Genomic DNA, 24,426 nt, shown 5'->3' on the forward strand with positions numbered 1-24,426 from the left:
TTAGCTATGTTAGTGGCATCATCTGTTTTATTACATGGTATGAAATGTGCCATTTTATTAAACCTATCAACTACCACAAAAATACTATCATGATGTCTCCTAGTCTTTGGTAGTCCTAAAACAAATTTCATGCTAATGTCAACCCAAGGTTCACTAGAAACATCTAAAGGCGTGTAAAGACCATGTGGTTGTGTCTTAGACTTAGCCTCCTTACATTTGAAACATTGTTTGCACACTTTATTCACATCCTTTCTCATTTTCAACCAATAGAAATGTTCAGCCAACATGTTATATGTTTACCTAAGTTCTTGAAAATGTCATTCTCAATAACGCGGTTTACTTTGCTCATTGGTCAATTGTAAGGATTGTGGAAATGGACTAAGATTTAGACTAGTAATCAAAGAAAAATCTTTGATGGAAAATCTTACTTTAAAACTTTATAAATGGAAGACTAATTGTTCATTTGTGCTATCTTTTTCAGACAATCTTCTTATAAGATGAACCAACAAGTGTCCGTGAAATATATTGATTCCAAAGTCTAAAAAGAATCCCAATGGCCCTCTTTTAAACATTTCCATTTGTGTTGTTGTTAGATTTTTAATCAATTTTTTAATTATTTCAAATTTAGAATAATAATGAACCTTGACCCGGCGTGATGGAATACCCTGTTAAAGTATATTGCCACTGTATTAGATTTAAGAATCGAATGTATCAACGACAATCACCAATTATGTGAAGTAAAATATGAGTCAAACAATTGGCAATTTAACAATGTGGTAACATGCTACTTACTTCAAGACTTTGGTTGATCCTTGTTCTTTTACTTTATTTTTTTTTTTGTCGAACATTCTCCCTTCTTAACTTTTCTAGGTCGTTTTTTTGCTTTTTTCAAGTTCCTTGTTCTTCCTATTTTATACAATAAAAAAATAATTAGATGACAAAAAAAAAAAAAAAAAAAAAAAAAAAAAAAAAAAAAAAAAAAAAAAAAAAAAAAAAAAAAAAAAAAAAAAAAAAAACAATCAAAAGGTAATAATAAGACAATTAGATGACTATTAGAAGGCTATCATGAACTATTAACTACTTGACAAAAAATAGAAGGAAATCAGATGGTAATTAGTTGACTATATTAGAAGCTACAAACTATGTGGCAGGGAATATAGTATAATCATGTGAAAATCAAAAGGTAATCGAATGCTACCTAAAAATATCAACTAATTTTCAGAGAAAAAGTGAGAAAGAAAGATAAATTGGAGGAAGAGGAAACATGAGAGGAAGAGGAAGAAATAATATGCACCCTAGACGAGGAGAAAGAATCCATGAAGATAGAGATAGTGGAGTCAAGCTCAAAATTCCACCATTTTGTGGAACGTCAGATGCGGAGGCATACTTGGAATGGGAAAGGAAGATAGAACATGTGTTTGATTGTAACATATTCAGTGAGAATAAGAAGATGAGACTTGCCATTGTCGAATTCACTAACCATGCGGGAAATTGGTATCAACATCTCAAATCCGAGAGAAGAAGGAAAGAGGAGGATCCCATTGAAACTTGGGAAGAACTTAAATAAGCCATGAGAAAGAGATATGTTCCAAAACATTATGAAAGAGATTTGAGAACTAGATTGCAAGTTTTGAGGCAGGGAACAAAAAGTGTAGTTGAATATTATCAAGAGATAGAAACTTTGATAGAAATAGCAAATATTCGAGAAGAAGAAGAAGACACCATGTCTAGATTCCTTGGAGGTTTAAATCGAGAAATCGCTCATATCGTTGATAGATATCCATAGCTATACTTGGAAGATATGTATCATTATGCAATCAAAATTGAAGAACAATTGAGAGAAGAAAAGGAACATCCCAAGGGGTATAATTCTAAAACTAATACCTTTTCAAATTCTAATGTTTGGAACAAGAATGGTTTTGTGAATAGGGGTGAAGCAAAAAGGGAAGTTTGTGGCTCTTAAAATAGTGGAAGCCGGGAGCACATATACTAAAAAGAATGAAGCTTCAAAGGAGGAAAGAGAGAAATCTAGTTCCATTCAATATTGGAAGTGCAAAGGATTTGGGCACATGAGCAAAGATTGTGTCAATAAAAAAGTCATGGTTATAAGAAATGGAATTATTGATTCGGAAAATGAATGTGATGAACTAAGTGGCAGCCTTGAGGAATAATCTGAAGCTTTTGATGATGAGTACATTGAAGAAGGTAACTCCATATCCTTAGTTGCAAGTACCTAATGTGCAGATCAAGGAGGAGAAAGTTGAAGATCAAAGGGAGAACTTATTTCACACAAGGTGCTTGATTGAAGGAACCTCATGTAGCTTGGTGATTGATAGTGGAAGTTGCACAAATGTAGTAAGTAGTTTTCTTGTAAAAAGACTCCAGCTCACTACTCGTCCACATCCAAAACCATATAAACTTCAAGGGTTAACAAACAAAGGAGAATTGAAGGTAAACTCCCAAATTCTTATTTTTCTTTTACTTTGGGAAGATATAAGGATGAGGTTCTTTGTGATGTAGTACCTATGCATGCGGGTGATATGTTATTGGGCCGACCTTGGCAATATGATAGAGAAGTCACATATGATGGTTTGTTGAACAAGTACACATTTACTTTGAATGGGAAGAAATTTACTTTGCTTCCATTATCTCCATATGAAGTATAATGCGATCAAGTGAAATTAGAAAAGAAAAGAAAAGAATTTGAGGATCAAGAGAGGAGAGAAGAAAGTAAGTTAAGGCAGAGAGCTGAAAAAAAAAAAAAAAAAAGGAGGAGAGAGCAAAAGTGGGGGCGGGAGGGGGGGCAAAATGTGAGTGAAAATCAAGAGAGAGAAAAGAGTGATTTTGAAGAGAAAAGAAAGAGTATGAGTTTGGTTATGAGAAAGGGGGAAGATAGGAATATGTTTCCATTGGAAGTACCAAACTTTGTACTTATGTGCAAAGGAATGTGTTTAGTAACTGAACCTACCTCTAATGATGGTTTGCCTAGTGCTTTTAAATCTCTTTTTAGGAATTTAATGACATGTTTCCACATGAAGATGCACCTACGGGTCTACCTCCTTTATGAGGAATTGAGCACAAAATTGACTTCATACCCGGGGCAACGCTTCCAAATATGGCGGCATACAGGACCAATCCAATCGAGGCCAAGGAAATTCAAAGGCAAATGGAACAACTCATGGATAAAGGTTATGTTCGAGAAAGCATGAGTCCTTGTTCGGTTCCAGACATTTTAGTGCCCAAGAAAGATGGAACATGGAGGATGTGTGTTGATTGTCGAGCCATCAACAAAATAACGGTAAAGTATCAACATTCTATTCCTAGATTGGATGACATGCTAGATGAATTACATGGTGCAAACTTGTTTTCAAAAATTGATCTTAAAAGTGGTTACCATAAAATTCGAATGCATGTAGGAGATGAGTGTGAAATGACTTTCAAAACAAAATTTGGTCTTTATGAGTGGCTTGTTATGCCATTTGGTCTTACCAATGCACAAATTACTTTTATGAGGCTAATGAATCATGTTTTGAGAGAATACATTGGAAAATTTGTTATGGTATACTTTGATGATATTCTTGTTTACTCTAAAAATTTGAATGAACATATGTTGCATGTCAAGACAATTTTGCTTAAACTTAGAGAAGAAAGCTTTATGCCAATTTCAAAAAGTGTAGTTTTTTTTCTAGACCAAGTCAATTTCTTAGGATTCATTGTTGGAAATGATGGAGTGAAAGTTGATGAAGAAAAGGTCAAAGCTATTCGAGAGTGGCCAACACCCATCAATGCAACCAAGGTGAGATTTTTTCATAGTTTGTCTAGTTTTTATAGGAGGTTTATTAAGGATTTCAGTAGCATAGCCTCACCATTGAAGAACTTATTAAAAAGAATGTGAAATTTGAATGGAAAGAAAAGCAAGAAAATGCATTCAAGGAATTGAAAGATAAATTGACAAATGCACTTTGTCTTGCTTTACCTAACTTTGACCAATCTTTTGAAATTGAATGTGATGCAAGTGGGATAGGGATTAGAGCTGTTTTGATGCAAGAAAAGAGGCCAATCATGTTCTTTAGTGAGAAGCTAAATGGAGCACAACTTAGCTACCCACATATGATAAGGAATTACATGCACTTGTAAGGGCTTTGCAAGTTTGGCAACATTACCTGTGGCCAAAAGAGTTTGTTATCCACATGGATCATGAAAGCTTGAAGCACCTCAAAAGCCAAACAAAGTTGAACAAGAGGCATGCTAAATGGGTAGAGTTCATCGAGACATTTCTATATGTCATTCATTACAAGAAAGGTAAGGATAATGTGGTGGTTGATGCATTATCAAGAAGGTATGCATTGTTTTCTTCCCTTAGTGCAAAAATTCTTGGTTTTAAACACATGATTGGTTTGTACAAAGTAGAGACATCTGAATTTCATTATGTGTATATTCAATGTTTAGAAGGGAAAAGTGTGCATGATTTTATTGTGTTTGATGAAATGCTTTTTAGGAAAGGAAAACTTTGTATTCCTAAGTATTCCATTCGAGAGTTGCTTGTGAAGGAAGCTCATGGGGGAGGATTAATGGGGCATTTTGGAGAATTTATGATAAAAATTGAAAAAGAGAAAAACAAAACACAAAAAGGAAAAATCTTGTTTTCCATTATCCACTAAGTTGCTCACACAAATAGCATATTTTTTGCCTTGTCTTCTCCAAGCATGAGCTGCAACTCATGCAACTCTCTCCTTCGCTTGTTGATCTGCAATATAATGAAGAGATTGAAGTGAAATTCGAGCATACAATCTATAGAGAATTTTAGAGAAAAATCGGGTTGAAGAAAGGCTTCTTTACCAAGATTTCTACTGTTAGCTTTTCTTCTTCATCCCTTGATTCAAGCTTGTTTTGAGTCCCACGACTCAATCTATAGCATCAAGAGAATAGTGGGGAAGATCTTGAGGTGGTCTGCAATAAGATTCGGAGAAGATAGTAGCTGGAGAAAGAGCTTTGAAGAAGTTTTACAAGAGGTATGGAGAGGGTTGTAGAGAGGGGGAGAATTTATGCAGAAATTCAAAATTTTCAGCAACTTTTCTTCTTCTAATCTGAAAATTGGAGATTTTATATATCCAATACATGCTAATAGAATCTGCTCATTGACACTTCAAAAAACACAAGGAAGTGGGCTAGGTGTTGGAATTTTATTTAGTCCATATCAAATTTCCAAAAGTTGGAAATTTTCACTATCTCAACAATTAATTTTCAATTTCTTTGATTTATTTCTAAAATAATCAATTCCAAAATTCAATTTCTCATATTGAATTGAAATTTGAAAATTAATTTAAATTTAATTAATTAAATAATAATTTAATATCAAATATTAAATTGACCAAACACCTAATTTTTATACATGAATCTGTAGTCAATATTTAAATACTTTAAACTCCCCAATTTCATTTAATTTTGATAAATTAAATGTTAATTATACCGAATATAATCATGCAAACTCTAATTTAAAGTTGAACATTTCAAATTCAAATCCTAATTTGCAATTTGAACACTTTAAATTGAAACTTAGATTCAATTTGAATATTTCAAATTAAAATTCAATTTATAGAGAACTTAGAAAATTCGGGTTGAAGAAAGGATTCTTTACCAAGATTTTTGCTGTGAGCTTTTCTTCTTCATCCCTTGATTCAAGCTTGTTTTGAATCACACAACTCAATCTATAGCACCAAGAGAATAGTGAGGAAGATCTTGAGGTGATTTGCAACAAGATTCGGAGAAGATAGCAGCTGGAGAAGGAGCTTTGAAGAAGTTCTACAAGAGGTATGGAGAGAGTTTTAGAGAGAGAGAATTTATGCAGAAATTCAAAATTTTCAGCAACTTTTCTTCTTCCAATCTGAAAATTGGAGATTTTATATATCCAATACATGCTAATAAAATCAACTCATTGACACTTTAAAAAACACAAGGAAGTGGGCTAGGTGTTGGAATTTTGTTTAGTCCATATCAAATTTCCACTATCTCAACAATTAATTTTTAATTTATTTGATTTATTTTTAAAATAATCAATTCAAAAATTCAATTTCTCAAATTGAATTGAAAATTGAAAATTAATTTGAATTTAATTAATTAAATAATAATTTAATATCAAATATTAAATTGACCAAACACCTAATTTTTATACATGAATCTTAATCATGTAGTCAATATTTAAATACTTTAAACTCCCCAATTTCGTCTAATTTGATAAATTAAACGTTAATTATACTGAATATAATTATGCAAACCCTAATTTAAAATTGAATATTTCAAATTTAAATCCTAATTTGTAATTTGAACACTTCAAATTGAAACCTAGATTCAATTTGAATATTTCAAATTAAAATTCAATTTGAATACTTCAAATTGAAAACTTAATTTTAATTTTGAACATTTCAAAATCACTCAATTCACTGATTCAAGTTGTTCATGTTTTATGAGCTACTAGAGAAACCTTATAGACCTACAGATCATGAGCTCCAACAATTTGAGATTAATTGGCTAAACTCTTTAGACCGAATTAATCAGTATTCTTTAACTACTGAGACACACCACTATAGCTTGATAGCTACACCCTTCTCACTTTAGATATTATTTTTTTCCACTTAATTTAACAATAATTAGTAAGTAGACTATTCACAAGTTGTTCGTAATAACAACTAGGTCAAATGTTGTTTTACCTCTGAAATCACATTTTGTTCCTTAAGTTCCACTGATCCTCTAATGACAATTAGTTTGTAATCCAATCACTAACCGTATCCCTCTCGGGCCAATGAGAGGATGGGGCCTCTTGCTCAAGACTTGAATTCAATACTTAAGAGAACAACCTTTCTTCTATCCTTAAATTGGGTAGGTGTGAATTTCGTCTTGCACCCTATGTCTTCAACTATCTACCCGTTCTTATCCTTGAAATGAGAGGCTTATTGAGCTGGTGTTGTTGAGCCAACCCTCACTTATGAAAGTCGAAGGATAATCCTGAATAAACAGGAGTTCATAGTTAGCTCAGGATTGAGGTTGAGTTACCTAGATCTTCTATTCGAAACAGTCAGTCTTAAACAGTAAACAATGTTATAAAGTAAGAGTGACTTATTTTTTGGTCCAATCTTATGCAAACTCATAGCATAGGACGCACCCACTTCTCATGTCTCTATTCAGGATCACATCATTTGTACTATCTACAAAGCGGGTCGCATCCGATAGTGTTACCAGAATAAGGCACCCAACCTTATTCATGTAATATACACCGTTTTGGCTATTTACTCGAACCTGATCCAGTTTGATGTCTCCACATAAAGTTCAAGTATTTATATAATGGTCATGGATCTTTAGTTTATTGGATTTAGTCTTTACAAGTGCAATTTACATATTCAACAACAGATTTATTGAATAAATGTCAATAACACCTTTATTGATAATAGAAAATGTTTAACTTTACAAACTGCGAGTTTTAGGATATACAACCCAACACTTTATGGTAGTTCCAATCAGGCTTTTTTTGTTGGCTTCCATCTCAACATTCTTGGGCATTCTTTACTAATTTGTATTACAATCCTAACACCTTGTTTAGAAAGTTTTAGGATAATTTTATATGCCCAACATAACAAAGCTTATGGAAACCTTGCAATGTATAGTTTAGGCTTTTGGATTGTGCAACCCTTCTAACAAACTCTACACTCAGATTAAAAACTAATCAACCACATGGAAAGTTATTTAAAGTTTCATCGTTTTCTATCATCTCAAGTTCTTTCAACTCCACTTCATTATGCATTTGCTTACAATGAATGAAACGCTCTAGGATGTACAAGTTCGCAAGCTTTACCATCGACTCATCATCATGTGAAGGCATGGCAATAGAAGTTAGTACATGATTTCTCTTAATTGAGCGGAATAGTAAGCGACTGGCTGGTCGATGAATGATGAGTGACTCGGCTTGACGATAGACGACGACTTGACTTGGATGATGGTGCACACACAACAGATTCGGGTCAGCGACCTCAAACAGTGCGCAACTCGGCTGGACGATGGATGATGAACGACTCAGATTGACGATGCGACAATATGGTTCGGACAATAGTGATCACGCGACAGGTGGTCGAACGAAGGCAAAGGTGAAGATGGGAAGCCTTTTATTTTTCTTAACCACACACACACTACATCCCAAGTATGGTATATATACTATGATTTATGTTGAAAATTTATGATTATACGATGAATGATGTTGAAATTGAGTTCATCTGGGTTTTATATATTGTGGTATATATTTTTTATTTATATCCGACTACTTTGCATGAATGATATATACTCTGACATAAATTGTTTTTTAGAGTATTGTTGATCATTAGCATGAAAGTGTTTTCTAAAACTTGATTAATGTGATTAATCAAAGCTAGGTGTCAAAGACAATTTAATATGTGATATTAAATTTGTTTATTTTATTTAATTGAAATTGTTTTGATTATAAAATTTCCAAAATTTGAAAATTGTATTTCATTTTTCTAATAATAAAAATTAGTTAGTGGAAAAATCAAATTGTTGGATTTTCCTAATAACTAAGTGCACTTTGAAGTGGTTTTTCCCAAGCTTGACACCTAGAGATTACATGCTAGTGGAGTTTGAGGTGGAAGACATGCAATGTGTTTTCTTTACAAAAGGCTTTGTTTTTTAAATTTACAATACTAATGCTTCTTCAACTTTTAACCTAAAATATTCCACCTCATTTCTCTTTACTCTCCTTTCTTCTATAGTGAAATTCCCTTATTTTCACTAACAAAACAGTCCCACAACTGTGTTTTTCAACCAGAGAATGGTGGGATTTACCGTTGGTGGTGTTGATCGAGCTCGGAGAGGAATATTGCGGTGGAGTCTTCAAAGGTTGTATTTTCTATCCCTTTTGCATGTTTATTCTTGTTTTTATTGCAATTAGAACGTTGTCGATTTCATCGCTTCCGTTGTGCATGCGCTCTTTATGTTTCATCAAATGGTATTAGAGCATGCTCATAATGTTCTATTGCATTTTGGTGGGTGTTATTCATATGATGAATGTTTGGTTGACTAAAGTGGATACATTATGATTTTGACATTAGTTTTCATTTAATTTCTTGTTGAAATTTGTAATTGCTCACATGTATATGAGCTTTAATGTATAGCAAAGGGTCTGTAAAAATTAAGAGTTGAACTCATAGCATACTATGCTGTGAGAATTAAGAGTTGAACTCATAGCATAGTAAAGAGTGAAGAAATTTGACTAAGTGTCCAAACTATGCTATGAGAATCTAGTGTTAAAGTCACAACATAGTAAGGAATGAAAAAATTTGACTAAGTATCCAAACTATGCTATGAGAATCTAGAGTTAAAGTCATAGCATAGTAAGGAATGAAGAAATTTGACTAAGTGTCCAAACTATGACTTGAGAATCTAGAGTTAAAGTCACAACATAGTAAGGAATAAAGAAATTTGGCTAAGGGTCTAAACTATGCTATGAAAAACCATAAATTTAGGGTGGACGCATAGCCATGGTAAAAATGAATGCATAACACAGTTTTAGGTTGAAAATTTGGCTAAGTGTTGGACAACATATGACACAACAAGTGAGGAAATCATGGGGATTTGAGGATTGAGAATGGGAACCAATGAACACTTAGAAAAATAATCAGAAGATAAGAACCATGTGTCCAGATGATGTAACATGCGTTGAGATTGAGTATTCTTCGGCATTAAGGAACAAAATGACAGCAAGGTGAGTTAGGTGGCTCAACCAAATGGAATCTTGGCCAAGCCAAGTAGGAGGTGGATGCATGCATGCATAGGATGAAGAAGGAGAAGACACCTCAAGCTCACATGCAAGTAGGAGGTGGTATGAAAGTAGGTGGTGGCACAATGAGATGAAGACATTTCAAAATTTCACAAGAAGAAGGTGTCATGAATTGGTGATAGTAGATGATGACAAGGATGATTTGGAGAGCCTATAAACACCCCGAAAGACTTTCATTTCACCACACAACTCAAAGTCCTCCCAAAAAAAGGGCTTAAAAGAGAGGTGGGAGACTAATTAGGCATTGAAAAGGTACCATTGGGCGTCCAAAATGTTGTTTGGGCATTGAGATTATCCTCCAGGCATTAGGAATGGCTGCCATGCGTTCACCTGGAGCTGAGGAAAGTCAAGTCTGCGTCCACATCTGAAGTTGTTAGTTAAAGGGCTAGTTTTCACCTGTTAGGGTTGGTAAGGAAAATTTGGGACTTAGAAAGTGTTCTAAGGTCAGTTTAAGCTTAAACTCAATATTTTAAGTTGTTTATGAATCCTTAAAGGCTTGGGATTTGGGGAGACATCAGAAAAAGCACCAGAGACTTAGGAAAAAGAGTTGATACCGGTTAATTGTGAATGATTATTTTAAAAAGAAAATCTTGATTAAGTAAAGTTTTAGAAATTATGTTTTTATGCTTTGAGTTATTTGAAACTCTAGATTGAATGTTGAGCTAAGATTCCCAAAAGAAATTTTTTCAATCCATGAAACCTAGTACCAAGACGAGAGCTCTATGTACACATACGATGAATGTTATGCATTGAGTTGGTACTAGGTTATCATGAGTAAACTAGAGCATGTAACAAATATTTGAACTAAATCAAATAAATTGTTAAGTTAATTTTTTGAGTAATGAACCGTTATACATTGAGTTCGTTCTTTATGGATAACTAAGAATAGAATAATTGGGTAATAGATATCTCAAAAGGGTAGTATCTGTTGTCTTCATGCCTCATTCGGGCGAAAGAGACGAGCTTAAAGGGGGGGTGATACATTGTCTGTTAATAGGATAATGGATCCTCAATATCGCCATATGATATGACGATTAGGGTTTCTGTTAACCCATATAATGAACAGATGAGTTTGAAACACTCTCACTACGCCGAGTCTCCTTCAACTCTTGTTGATGTACTAGCCCCTTCAACAACTCTTGTTGAAGTTTCAATAGTTTCATTGGAAAGTTCATTCAACACAATCTTACTGCATGACTTATGCTCTATGATGTGGTCCTCTTCCAAAAAGTATTTGTTGACACAAATACTTTATTCTTTTTAGGATTAATAGATGTAACCACTCCCACTTTCTTTGGGATATTCGACAAATAGGTGCAATTTTGAATGAGCAGTTTATTAGGATGCCTCAAGCATATATGCTGGGTAACCTCAAATGGTGAAGTGTTGTAAACTACCCTTATGACCTCTCCATAATTCTAAAGGTGTTTCAGAAACACTTTTGGATAGAATATTGTTCAAAATACAAGTTGCAGTCATTACTGCATAACCCCAAAATAAATCAGGTAAATGAGCATAACTCATCATAGATCGAACCATGTCTAACAAGTATCTTTTTCTCCTTTCTGATATACCATTTTGCTGAGGTGTACCAGGTGCTAAGAGTTGGGATGTGATTCCATATTCTATCATACAGTGTTGAAATCTTAAGTCCATATACTCTCCACCTTGATCTGATCGAAGTGTTTTAATGGTTTTACCTGATGAATTCTCAACTTCAGCCTTATAATAATCTTTGAACTTTTCAAGATCTCTAGACTTATGTTTGCATAAAAAAGTTAAACATACCCATATCTCGAATAATCATCTATGAAAAAGAGGAAATATTCAAATCCGCCTCTACTTTCCTTGGGATAACCAACAAATGGGCGCAATTTTGAACGAGCAATTTCTTAGGATTTTCCTCAAGCATATATGCTAGGTAACCCCAAATTATGAAGTGTCGTAAACTACCCTTACGACCTCTCCATAATTCCAAAAGTGTTTTAGAAACACTTTTGGATAGAACATTTTTCAAAATACAAGTTGTAGTCATTACTACATAACCCCAAAATGAATCAGGTAAATGAGCATCATAGACTGAACCATGTCTAACAAGTATCTTTTTCTCCTTTCTGATACACCATTTGGCTGAGATGTACCAGGTGCTGAGAGTTGGAATGTGATTCCATGTTCTATCATACAGTCTTGAAATCTTAAGTCCATATACTCTCCACCTTGATCTGATCGAAGTATTTTAATGGTTTTACCTGATGAATTCTCAACATCGACCTGATAATACTCTTTGAACTTTTCAAGAGCTTCAAACTTATGTTTACATAAAAAAGTTAAACATACCCATATCTCAGATAATCATCTATGAAAAAGAGGAAGTATTCAAATCCTCCTCTTGTCTTCACATTCATAGGATCATAAAGGTCTGAATGTACAAGTTCCAAGGGTTCTTTGGCTCTGTGACTTTTTCCAATAAAAGGCCTTTTTGTTATTTTGCCTTCAAGGCTTGACTCACATACTAGTAAAGAGTTTTCTTCTAACTCGCTTAGAAGTCTACTCTTAACCAATCTCTCAATCCTATTGAGATTTATATGACCTAATCTTAGATGCTAAAAATAGACATTTTCCTTAGGACAAATCTTTTGCTTTCTATGATAAGTTGTTGTAATCCTAAACATTTTAGTGTTTAATAGCGTTTTAGATACTAACGACCTTAGCACATACGTCTATCTAAGTTTGCTAACAAATATTAACACCATTATTGTAAATAAATGCTCTATTTATATTAAAAGAAATAGTGCATTGTTGTTCAAGCAATATATATATATATATATAGAAATAAGGTTTCTTTTCATACTAGAAACCACATACACATTGTTCAAAACAAGAAAAGATTTCAAAAAGAGTAATTTCATGCCTCCCACTGCAACATTTGAGACGACATGCCTTGTTTCGACCTACATCATCATCTCGCCAGTCCCCATGTGCTGGCAGAAACTAATTCTCTTAAAAGAAAAACAAACATGATTAGTGGTTCATGAATCAATTATTCAGGCAAAATCATCATTCTCCACTAAATAGGTTTCCAAAACTAGTAAATCATACTTACATTGCTTGGCCTTATTTTTCTCTGCCAGATACTTGGGACAGTTCCTTTTCCAATATCCTTCCTGGTCGTAGTGAAAATATTTTCCCTTGGCAACCCTGGCTTTTTTTGCCCTTATGGGTTACAGCAGTGTTAGCTTTATTCCTTTAACCTTTCTTCTTCTTCTTCCGCTTTTTAGTGTTAGATGAAGAAGATATAGACTTATTTCCAGAAGTCGAATCTCTGTAGAACTTCATCGAGGAAGTGGTAACATTTACCTCTCTCTTTTGGCCATTGACTTTCATCACAGACATAAAGTGTATAGCTCATTCAGGAGGGTGGTCAAGACATAGTCTAGCTTGTTCATAACAATGTTGCCATAGAATGGCTGGAAACTCTCTGATAGAGATTCCATAATAAATCTAACTTCACTGGCATCATCAATGACTCATTTCAGGCACATAAAGTTGATCATCATATTGAGAATGTGCTCTTGCATTTATATCCCCTCTTGCATTCGAGCGTTAAAAATGAACTTTAGAGCGTCGTACTTGATCTATGAGGATAGTTATCCAAACATCTCTCACAATGAATCCATAATCTTGCGTGCAGTGACCATGGATTCATATTTCTTTGCCAAGACTTCAGTTAAGCTGATAAGAATATACGCTCTGGCCTTTTCATTTGCCTTTACCCAGCATTTCGAGGTACATTTTGAGCAAGAACTTGATGACACTTCTTGAGTAGGACAAGTCTTAAGTCATATATGATGAGTACAGTGTTGATTGTATTTTCTCAACTAGTGTAGTTGTCACCAGTTAGTTTATCAACACTAAAAAGATTTATGGTACTGTTAGTCAAAATGAAGTTTGCTGAAACCAAACAAATTGTCTACATTAGTTACATGCATAAACCCATTTCAAACCAATCAAGTTAAGCAAAATTTTAATATACCCTATGTGACATCTAATTTTGCAATGACGCTTTAGCCAGTTAGAGCAAAAGCCACTGAAGGGTGATCAATTATCCTTTCACTGAATTGAGACACTCTTAACCAATCATTACACTAGAATAAATTTTATTCCTATAGTGATTAGTTATCATTATTCGGTCAAGAAATTATTTACTTACTTAACAATTTCTTGTAAGTGTAACCTTGCATTTTAGACCCTAGAGTTCTGCCTTAGTGAGCCAATCAAAGAGAAAAATTGATTGGGGCAAAAACTAAAGATATCCTATCTATTTATGGAGTTTGTGATCAATTTCATGCATACACTTTCTAAAGGAGGGATACAAGCAGACGGTGCCACGATGCCGAGCATGAAACTTCATAGCAAACTAATGAAGGAGACCGCAACGTGTGTGACACATGTCCCTCTCTCACTTACTATAAACACTTTCTCCATTCACCTTGGTATTGACCTATACAAATACCTTTCGAAGGGGGACACAAGCGGTGTCACGAGGCTGAGCATAGATTGCACGATATGAACTTTTAGGGAGAATGTAAAAAGAAATTGACATATCATATAAATCATTTTCCTCCCACTAAGTGCTTTAAACCTAGGGTTCTTTACTTAGGTAAATTCGGCCAATAATTTATCTAAGTCCATTGTTAAATTGGTCCAATATAGCTCTTATATTGGATAGTTTAACAATATATTATTATAGTTCATTAAACACTTTAATAAACTAAATCATGTATTGCATGCTTATAAAATATTTGTCTAATTCACCTTCCAGCTCAATTTTTAGGTACGGGTGTTCCGTTTCCGTCAGCTTAAATACCCCAACCTTAGATAGAATCTTGCTTAGACAAAGGTCCCTTACAGACAATTATTTTATAAATTTAATATTTTATTTTTTTAATCTATGCTATTAAAAAGAAAAAAAAGATTAACTTATTTCTAATCATATTAGAAATACTTTAATATGAGTTTAGGTGAATTTAGCCCTATGGGCCAAAGCATGTATTTAGCATGTCCTGTTCATCACATTTAGAGGCTCGACCTCAACTTCATCCTTGACTGAGGAGGTTGGTTTGGGGTTTTGATCCAAACTATCTTATTCTTAAGGCCCAATAGGTCGTACCAGGCTCTATTCACCAGCCAGAGAGTGTCGTATTTAGCCTCGTCCTTGGCCGAGGGCAAAGGCGAAGAGGTTGATTTGGGATTTTAACCCAAACTATCTTCTTCTCAAGGCCCAAATATGTTGTAGTATGCTCCATTTATCAAATGGATATGGTCGACCTCGACCTTATCCTCTGCCGAGGCCATGGTCGATTGGACTACTTTGGCTCAAAGTCAAACTAGCCCTTTTCGTTTAGCCCATCCCATCATTTTGGTCATGTTGTTGGTATGTTTACTATCATTTTCTTGGTCCGATAACTTCCTCTTCTTCGTTATATTGCTTTTATCATTTAGCCCAAAAATCACCCATAAAATAACAAAAATAATATTTGTTAGTATAAATGGTGTTCTATAAGCTTAATTTTAAAGAACTAAAATAAAAATCAAATGATTACTAGATGAAGTTTAAATTAGCCCTAATGGTTGATTTGGATTGATGTATCCCATTGGTTAATCTTTATAATTAATAAAAGAATTAAATTAGCAATGAACTCAAAAGTTTAAGTTGATGGATTAATTCACTCCTTTTGATTTATCACAAACATTAAAATCCATAAATAAAGATATGAAATAATTTTTGCTGATTTGAAATCCTAAAATTTTAAATAATTATAGAGAAACACATAGGGAAGACCGGAAAACCATAAACCCAAAAACCCCTTTAACCTCCCTCCTTCATCCATTTCCCCATTCTCATTCATTAGCTAATCCCTGCACTCATTTTCCTTTCTCACTCATCATCTACCTTCCCAAATGCTAACCTTCTTCATTTCTTCCGCACCAATCTCCTTTTTCTGCTCCTAATTTCCTCAACACCGTCCTTATGGACGTCATTTTTGCTTCTCTCCCATTACCCAACAAATCCCACTCTCAACACTCTACTCTTTTCAGAACCAGCTGCCCAACCCGCACTCGCCGATGCAACTTCATATTCACCAGAAAATGCGTCAATTCTGTCTCAAATGGCAACCGGCTACAATTACTTGGCTTTCCAACACTTCCCAGAAGCTTGAAGGCTTTACAAGAACATGGAGAAGCTGACGAACCCATTTCGGAGGACTTTAGTCCCTCAAATTTGGTTAGTTTGTCTGTACATGATAACAAGAATGATGGGACTATGCTCAATTGTATTGCCAAACCAATTGCGTATACATTGTTTTGTATCGTTGTTGGATTTGTTCCTTTTAGGACGGTTAAAGCTCCTGCAATTGCAGCTCCGGTTGTTGGGGAGAGGGTTTTGGATAAAAGAACCAATGGGGAGGCGGTTGAATCGAACATGAGGGGTCATGAGTACTCAGACCGCACGAGACAGTTGCTCGAGGCGGTGTCAGGTGTATCGAGGAGTATAGAAGAGGCTAGAAAGGGTAATTGTAGTGTAGAAGAGGTGGAGACGGCATTGAAGGCTGTGAAGTTGAAAAAAGAGGAACTGCAAGGAGGGATTTTGAATGAGCTTTATATACAACTGAGGGAACTGAAGAGGGAGAAGGCGGGTTTAGAAAAGAGATTGAAGGAGATTGTTGATGAGGTGCTGAAAGCTAAGGGGGAGTATGAGAGGTTGGTGGAGGAGGGGGTTAGTGTTGGGGAGGAAGGGAGGGCGAGGATGGGAAGGTTGGAGCAGATATTGAGAAGGTTGGAGGTGGAGTATAATGAGAGATGGGAGAGAGTAGGGGAGATCGGGGACAATATTTTGAGGAGAGAGACTGTAGCACTGAGTTTTGGGGTGAGGGAGCTATGCTTCATTGAGCGGGAATGCGACCAACTAGTGAAGAGGTTTACCCGGGAAATGAGAGCCAGAGGGAAGGATACTAACAGGTACAAGCACAAACTTAACTTTATGTGATGTTTGTCCCTCTAATACTTTCAAAGAACTCATATGTTGGAAGCGTGTTGTAACTTTTAATGGTTTACTTCCATACACAGATCTCTTAAACAAAACCATGTCATGGAGCAAATCTCTCCAGATCTTTAGCCTAATTACTAGATGTTCTACCTTAATTTCTTATTAAGTTTTTTTATTCCTCATCAGGATGTCAGCCTTCTGTAGCCTTGAAGGATGAGTTGACCATTAATTTTTTCTGTATATTTTCAGTTTTCTTATGAATTACAATACTGATAGTGAATGAATGTTTAAAATTGATTTTGAAAAAGCATAAACCATGTGAGTTGGGAGTTTTTGGATAAAGTTTACCGGAAGAATGGTTTTGGCTTCAAATACAGGATGTGGATGTGGGGCATTGTCTGATGTCTTTGAATCTTCCTATTTTGATTAATGGTGAATCTAGGGGCATGTAATCAGGCTAGAGATTCTTCTTCTTCATTTTTTCCAATGCTCGGTTTCTTACAGAAAAGAAAAAAAAGAAAAAAAGAAAAAAAGAAAAAAAGAAAAAAATGGTTAAAAGGACAAAAGGAAACGAATGTAAAAAAATTCTTCCTCATCGAAACTTCAAACTGCTTGACGCAGAATCAAACTTACGGATCAAGAGAAGTAGAGAAAGGAATTGACTTGTTCTGTGTCCGCAATGGAACAGTAACACCATTTTGATACAAATTCTATGCTCTCTTGATGGCAAAAGAAAAAAAAAAGAAAAAAGAAAAAATATATATTTTTTTGGTTCAAGATTCTCAATTTCACATTGTATTCATCATAATAGTTAGTGTCCCAAGTTGTTCACTTACGAAAGGGATGGAAAAGAAAGTTATTCAAGGTCTCGAGATAGGGGAGGGAAATGTTCATGTTTCTCATTCAATGTTTGTCGAAGACACCACTCTCTTTTGTTTAGAAAGAAAGGAGTTGTTTTGAAATATTTCTCTCACTATTTATGTATATATATATGTAGATATATGTGTATATATATATATAAGGACATGTATATATATGTGTGTGTGTGTGTATTTGGAGAAAAGCTTGCTTCACAGTGAGTGCTTACCTTAATTGAGTTGGGGTTGAAGATGAATAAATATAAGTGTTTAGTCCTAAAGTGGAAAGCTGGGTCTTCTTGGTGGGTTGTGAAATATGGTCTTTTCCTTGGCCATAACCCTAGATGTATTTCTTGTTTGGGATCTTGTGGTGGAAAAGGTTTAAAAATGTCTCTCCTCTTAATCCAGATTATCCTAAGCAGCATTCCAATTTATTTCCTTCCGTTGTGTAGGATCCATGTGAAGGTTACCAATTCCTTGGAGAGGCTTATGTGAAATTTCTTATGGGAAAGGGTGGAGGAAAGAGAGAGGCTATGTTTGGTGAATTGGGAGGTGGTGGTGGAGTGTAGGGGGCCAGGGATAGGGAACTTAAAGGCACTTAATGAGCTTATTGGTAGTGGCATTTCCCTTGTTAGTCTGAGACTTTGTGGCATGTGTTTTTTATGAGTAAACTCAGGCCCCATCCCTTTGAGGTGGCTTTTGAAGAGGGTTTGGAGAGGTACTTCCAAAATTTCGTGGAAAGCTGTTGCTAAAGGGTTCCCTTTTTTCTCTGAGTGTGTTCATTTTTCTGTGAGCGATGGGCTGAACACTTATTTCTAGGAAAATAAATGGTGGGTAGATAGACCCCTATGTTATTTGTTTCCTTGCCTGTACCATATTTCTACACTATTTTGGAAGTTCCCTTTCTAATAGAGAGTCGATTGATATTGTGGCCCATTTACCTCCATTGGAGGACTTTTCAATTTTTTTGAGGGAGAAGGGACATTCGTTTTTAGAATCCTAGTCCTTCTAAAGGCTTTTCTTGTAGCTTTTTCTTTCTATAACGGGTGAGCCCTTCCTCCTTGAGCCCCTAACTTCTCCTCGCTTTGGAAGATCAAAATTTCATAGAAGGCTAATCTTTTTATTTGACAGTTCCTCCATGGCAGTTGGTAGAGTTAATAACTTGGTCAACACTCAATAGTTCACTTAATTGTTCCGCTACTCTTCAACGTAAGCTTCAACAACACTACTTTTACATCTAAAAAAGGGCAATCGGTTGGGATTTTAATAACAACCAACCCGCATACAAGCCCACTTCAAGAACCATAACAACCAAGACTCGAGATAATATAAGAAGAGTCAAGATTAGCTAAAAATACACAAGAATGGCCAAGAACAAACAAGATTGGCCAAGAATAAGCAAGATTAGCCAAACAAGAATGGTTTATATTCCTACATCAGGTTGTAGCTTCAGAGTGTTGGGACTTCTTCCTCATTTCCCTTTCATGACAATGGCTCCTTTTTGTGGTTGACTAGCTTTTGTGCTATTTTATGGGGTCTTTGGAAAAGCAACAATAGAACTTTTAGAGGGCTTGGAGAGAGGTGTGGCCGTCGTCCTTGTAAGATTTCATACTTCTCTGTGGGCCTCCGCATGTAAAAGCTTTTTGTAATAACCTGTTAGGCCTCCGAGTGTAAAAGCTTCGAGTATTTTTTTAAATTAGAATGCTTTTATTTCTTTTCATAATATTTTTTGCAATATGTTGCTTACCTTTGGTATTTTGTATTAGTGCTTCTTACATAGGTTTCTTGAGCTTTGAGCATTAGTTTCTTTACATTGTTTCAATGAAGAGATTTGTTTCCTTTTCAAAACAAATTACACGTTAGGTCTTGTTATGCTTGATTGGAGTTTTCTTTTTTTTTTCTTTTTTTTTCTTTTTTTTGGNTAAAAAAAATGTTAACACAGCTGGTTTTGAGTGGAATCCTGTCTCATTATCGTTTTCTGCTTAGGATTCTTGATTTGATTAAAGCTCAATTAGAAAAGAATCAAAAGATCATTAGAGGCCTTTTGTGAATGTTACCGTGTTGAAAGCTACAGAGAAGGGTGGTCTGGGATAGGAAAATTTGTTGGCAACTAGCCTTATTTTGCCAAGTTTGAAGTCTTTATTTTAGTTTCCTTTCATGTACTTTGAGCATTAGACTCATTTTTATTAATTCATTGAAAAGTCTGGTTTCTTTACAAAGAAAAAAAAAAGAAAAGAAAAGAAAATAACCCTTTGCAACTGCAAAAATTCTAAGAAAATTTTGCACGTGAGGCAAAAATTTTAGGAAAAAATTGCATCGGGATTTTTACTTTTGAATTGACATTGCATTGTAAATGGTTTATATTTTAGCAATATGTTATTACATATATCACTAAACATTTTCCATGATTTTTAGCCATCTAACTTGCTATATTTGTAATGATAATATGTGCTTTTGTCTTCTTGATCCTTGTCACACGGTTTTATTTTTTTTGAATTTGTGGTACTGGTGTTTCCCTTTAATGCAACTCTTTTGACATAAAAATAAAAGATTTAAATTTTATTACCAGTTTTTTCTTCTTTGTTGCAGAATGCCAAAACAACTTCTTACAAAGCTGTCTAAAGATTATATTAAAAAAGATTTGGAAAATATGCAAAGAAAAAAGTTGGAGCAAAGTATTCTTCCAACTGTGGTGGAAGGTGTTAGTCTTGGAAATTTTTTAGATCAAGAAGCAGTTGATTTTGCCCGACGTATAAGTGAAGGTCTTGAAGATTCTAGGAGGCTGCAGAAGAACATGGAGGCTCGTCTGAGAAAGAACATGAAAAGGTTTGGTGATGAAAAACGTTTTGTTGTTAACACCCCAGAGGATGAGGTGGTGAAGGGTTTTCCAGAAGTTGAGTTGAAGTGGATGTTTGGCCATAAGGAAGTTGTGGTTCCTAAAGCTATTAGTCTTCAGTTATTCCATGGCTGGAAGAAGTGGCGTGAAGAAGCTAAGGCAGATTTGAAAAAAAACCTACTAGAAAATGTGGAATTTCGTAAAAAATATGTGGCCCAGAGACAGGTATGGTTAAACCATGCACTTAATTGATATGTATGGGATCTTTGTATTTCATAATAGAGCTTTATATTGCCATTATTTTTCTGTAAAATATTTTATTCAAACTTAGCTACCCTTAACATTTATGGTAAACTTTTTTTTCTTGACAAAGATATCGTTACCCTTGCAAGTAAGCAGCTATATTCTAATTGCAGGAACGCATTCTTCTTGACCGAGATAGAACTGTAGCAAATACTTGGTACAATGAAGAAAAGAAACGATGGGAAATTGATCCAGTGGCTGTTCCCTATGCTGTGACAAAGAGGCTAGTAGATCGTGCCCGAATACGGCATGATTGGGCTGCCATGTATATTACACTAAAAGGGGATGACAAGGAATTTTTCTTGGACACTAAGGCAATCCACAGATACATTGTGCTCTTTAATTGTAACTTATTTTTATAATTCTAATCTTGCTATCTCATTCAGGAATTTGAAATGCTATTTGAAGATTTTGGAGGTTTTGATGGGCTATATATGAAAATGCTCGCCTGTGGTATACCAACTACTATTCACTTGATGTGGATCCCATTCTCGGAATTGGATATCTATCAACAGTTCAGCCTGAGCTTAAGGTTGTCTCAGAGTTGCTTGAATGCATTGTGGAAAACTAGAGTTGTTTCGTATGGGAGAAGTTGGGTGTTCGAGAAAATAAAAAATATAAATGACGACTTAATGACAATGATTGTATTTCCCACTGTGGAGTTTTTAGTCCCTTATCCGGTATTAGATCTTTCATTTAATTGTTTGAGACTATTTGTTATTCAAGATATTTGTTTTTGTTTTATGTTTCCAACTATTGTTATTATTCTATGACAGTTGAGACTCCGGTTAGGGATGGCATGGCCAGAGGAAATAGATCAGACCGTTGGTTCTACATGGTACTTGAAATGGCAATCTGAGGCAGAAATGAATTTTAAATCTAGAAAAACAGATGGTTTCCGGTGGTTTTTTTGGTTTATGATTAGAAGTGCTATATACGGATATATTTTGTTTCATATCTTCTCCTTTATGAAGAGAAAAGTGCCAAGGCTTCTTGGCTATGGACCAGTTCGTAGGAATCCAAATTTGCGGAAGTTGGGGAGAGTGGTAACTTACTACTTATTGATTGTTAGTTATAGATATGCTTATGATTTGGACATGGTGTTGGTTAAGGCAACATGGAGAACTTGGGTGTTTGGGTCCCAACTTCAAGTGGGTGGAGTGGACTATAGCCCACTCCACGTTTGGGGCTCCAATCATAATAGTTGGTGTTTCCAACTATTATAACCTACAAATGATTATAATATTACTATTTTAAATCTCTCTTTATTATAATGTTTGCCATATATTATGATGTTTATTTCCTACTCATCATCTCTTTCCCAATTTGTTACAATATTTACTATTTACTACCTAGACTACAACAGTCTGCACTCAAACATAGTCTATTATAACTTAGACTAAAATAGTCTATATCCTAAACACAAACTATTATAACTCATAGACTATAATAACCAACTCAACGCTTCAAACACTTTCTAAATTTTCTCTGTTGCCTTTTTCATCATAATGATGCATAGCATGGTGTCAAGATCTCATTGCCTCTATCATTTAATGCTTGTGTTCTGTGATGAGTATACTAATTGTTTTCACGACATTTTGTTTGAGAATACACTGGAGTCTTGGAATCATGCCATTACATCTTTTATGATAGGAATATCGATATCCTTTACATTAAGGACTTGGATATTTGGCTCATTATCTACTGTGTTGCAAGTACTATACTTTTTTGACCACTTGTCAAACATTTTCACTTTATAATTTTTGCTGGCTAATGATGACTGTTTTAACTTTAAATATTTGCTGGCTATTAACAAGTTCTCATTCATGGATTTTATTCGTGCCGTGTGTCTCTGTCCTGAACCACAACAAAATGTTGATGATAAATATTGTGTAATTAACCTTTTTAGTCGCAGTGTTGGTTGTACTGAATGACCTTTTCTAATATTTTCTTTAGAGTTGGACCAACAATAGTTTCTATTTGCAGTTGGACACTCAGTCGACAATTCTAATTTCATTGCTATTCTGCAGAAATCCTATCTTAATTATAGGAAGAGGAAAATCAAACATAAGAAGCGGGCTGGTGTTGACCCAATTACACGTGCATTTGATAGAATGAAGGTTAGAGCCAAATGCTAGAGTTCCTACTGTTTTTCTTCTGATAACTGCTTAAATATATTTATGATCGGCATGTGATTTGCAGAGGGTGAAAAATCCACCAATACCTTTGAAAGATTTTGCTAGTGTTGAGTCAATGAGAGAGGAGATTAATGAAGTCGTGGCATTTCTACAAAATCCTCGTGCTTTTCAAGAAATGGGTGCACGTGCCCCTCGGGTATGTTTAACTGATGGTAGATAGCTAGTTCCTCAAATTCCTCTCGGACATATTTTCCTTCTATATTTCTACCTCAACAGTTTTTTTCTTTTTCTTTTTCCTTCTTTTTTTGGGGTTGAATTTCAACAGAAAAATGTTTTGGTAGTTTACGTTACTGGGTGATAGTATTACTCACTTGATTAAAGTGCCATATGGTGCTTCTATGGTTTGTGGTGGCCATTAGGAAGACCAAAACTGTCGAAATTGTAAAACTCTTAGGTTTGAGAAAGAATCAGAATACTTTAGTCATTCACCAAACATATGAATATATACAAGTGTACAAAGCATAGAAAAGGAAAATATCACAAAAGGAAAATATCACAAAATATTTACAAGAATGGAAAATCCTAATTATAGAATTATAACACTCCCCCTCAAGTTGGAGCATATATGTTAATCATGCCCAACTTGTTACATAGATAATCTATGAGGAGTAATGATTGAGTCAGTTTACACATTGTGGAATGTCATTAGCCTACAGTTGATCACTATGAGGTTTGTTATCGATTAATAGGCAGTGTCTGGACATTGGAACAGATGTTTGTTATTCGATAGGCTAGTCTTGCTCTGCGAAGACGTGGTTTATTATATAGGCCAGTGATCTCATATGGTCATCATTAATCTGGGGATTTATGTCGAGGAGAGGCGCTGCGAATGTAGTGTGAGTGGCAGAGAATAGAAGACGGAGTTACAAAGAAGGAGATCACTCTGTCGTTATCTTTATTGATTGTGTGTGGTCGGATACTAATTGGCATTTACTATGTATTCTTTGTGATAGAGTACGAAGTAATGACTTGGTCGCTAACGCTTTCAGTGCATAATTGTTGTCGAGAGCTGAATCAGAATGTAGACGCCATAGATTTGGACATTTTGAGAATATCTGCATGGTTTGTTATAACTAACATTGGATTTGGATATATGAACTCTTGGCAATCTTAATCGAGTATGGGATTTATGAAATCTAACCGGCTCACTGACAAAGTTGTGTGTGATAACAAGCAGCACTTCATATTGCGTCTAATCTGTATTTCATGAAGGACTAAACATATTTGAAGTTGATGCCATTTTGTACGTGAGAAAATTCAACAAGGGTGGTATCTACAAAGGATATGTGAATGACTGTAGAGAACAATTAGGAGATATCTTCACGAAAGCATTGGATGGAAGACGT

The 24,426-nt window shown here is 34.9% G+C and overlaps 1 protein-coding gene across 1 annotated transcript in view; it reads left to right on the forward strand.

Annotated features, from left to right (window-relative positions):
* Positions 1-15,667: 15,667 nt before the first annotated feature.
* The window catches only part of LOC120070969 (probable inactive ATP-dependent zinc metalloprotease FTSHI 5, chloroplastic), a 30,268-nt gene continuing 21,509 nt past the window's right edge, over positions 15,668-24,426 (forward strand). The window contains exons 1-7 of the mRNA XM_039022939.1: positions 15,668-16,858; positions 20,333-20,804; positions 20,996-21,196; positions 21,269-21,562; positions 21,659-21,928; positions 22,913-23,002; positions 23,085-23,216. Of these exons, the coding sequence (XP_038878867.1) occupies positions 15,870-16,858; positions 20,333-20,804; positions 20,996-21,196; positions 21,269-21,562; positions 21,659-21,928; positions 22,913-23,002; positions 23,085-23,216 (2,448 nt within the window). The 5' untranslated portion in view covers positions 15,668-15,869. The remainder of the gene's footprint in view (positions 16,859-20,332; positions 20,805-20,995; positions 21,197-21,268; positions 21,563-21,658; positions 21,929-22,912; positions 23,003-23,084; positions 23,217-24,426) is intronic.

Source organism: Benincasa hispida, chromosome 2 (genome assembly GCF_009727055.1).
Source record: "Benincasa hispida cultivar B227 chromosome 2, ASM972705v1, whole genome shotgun sequence".
Taxonomy (NCBI): Eukaryota; Viridiplantae; Streptophyta; class Magnoliopsida; order Cucurbitales; family Cucurbitaceae; genus Benincasa; species Benincasa hispida.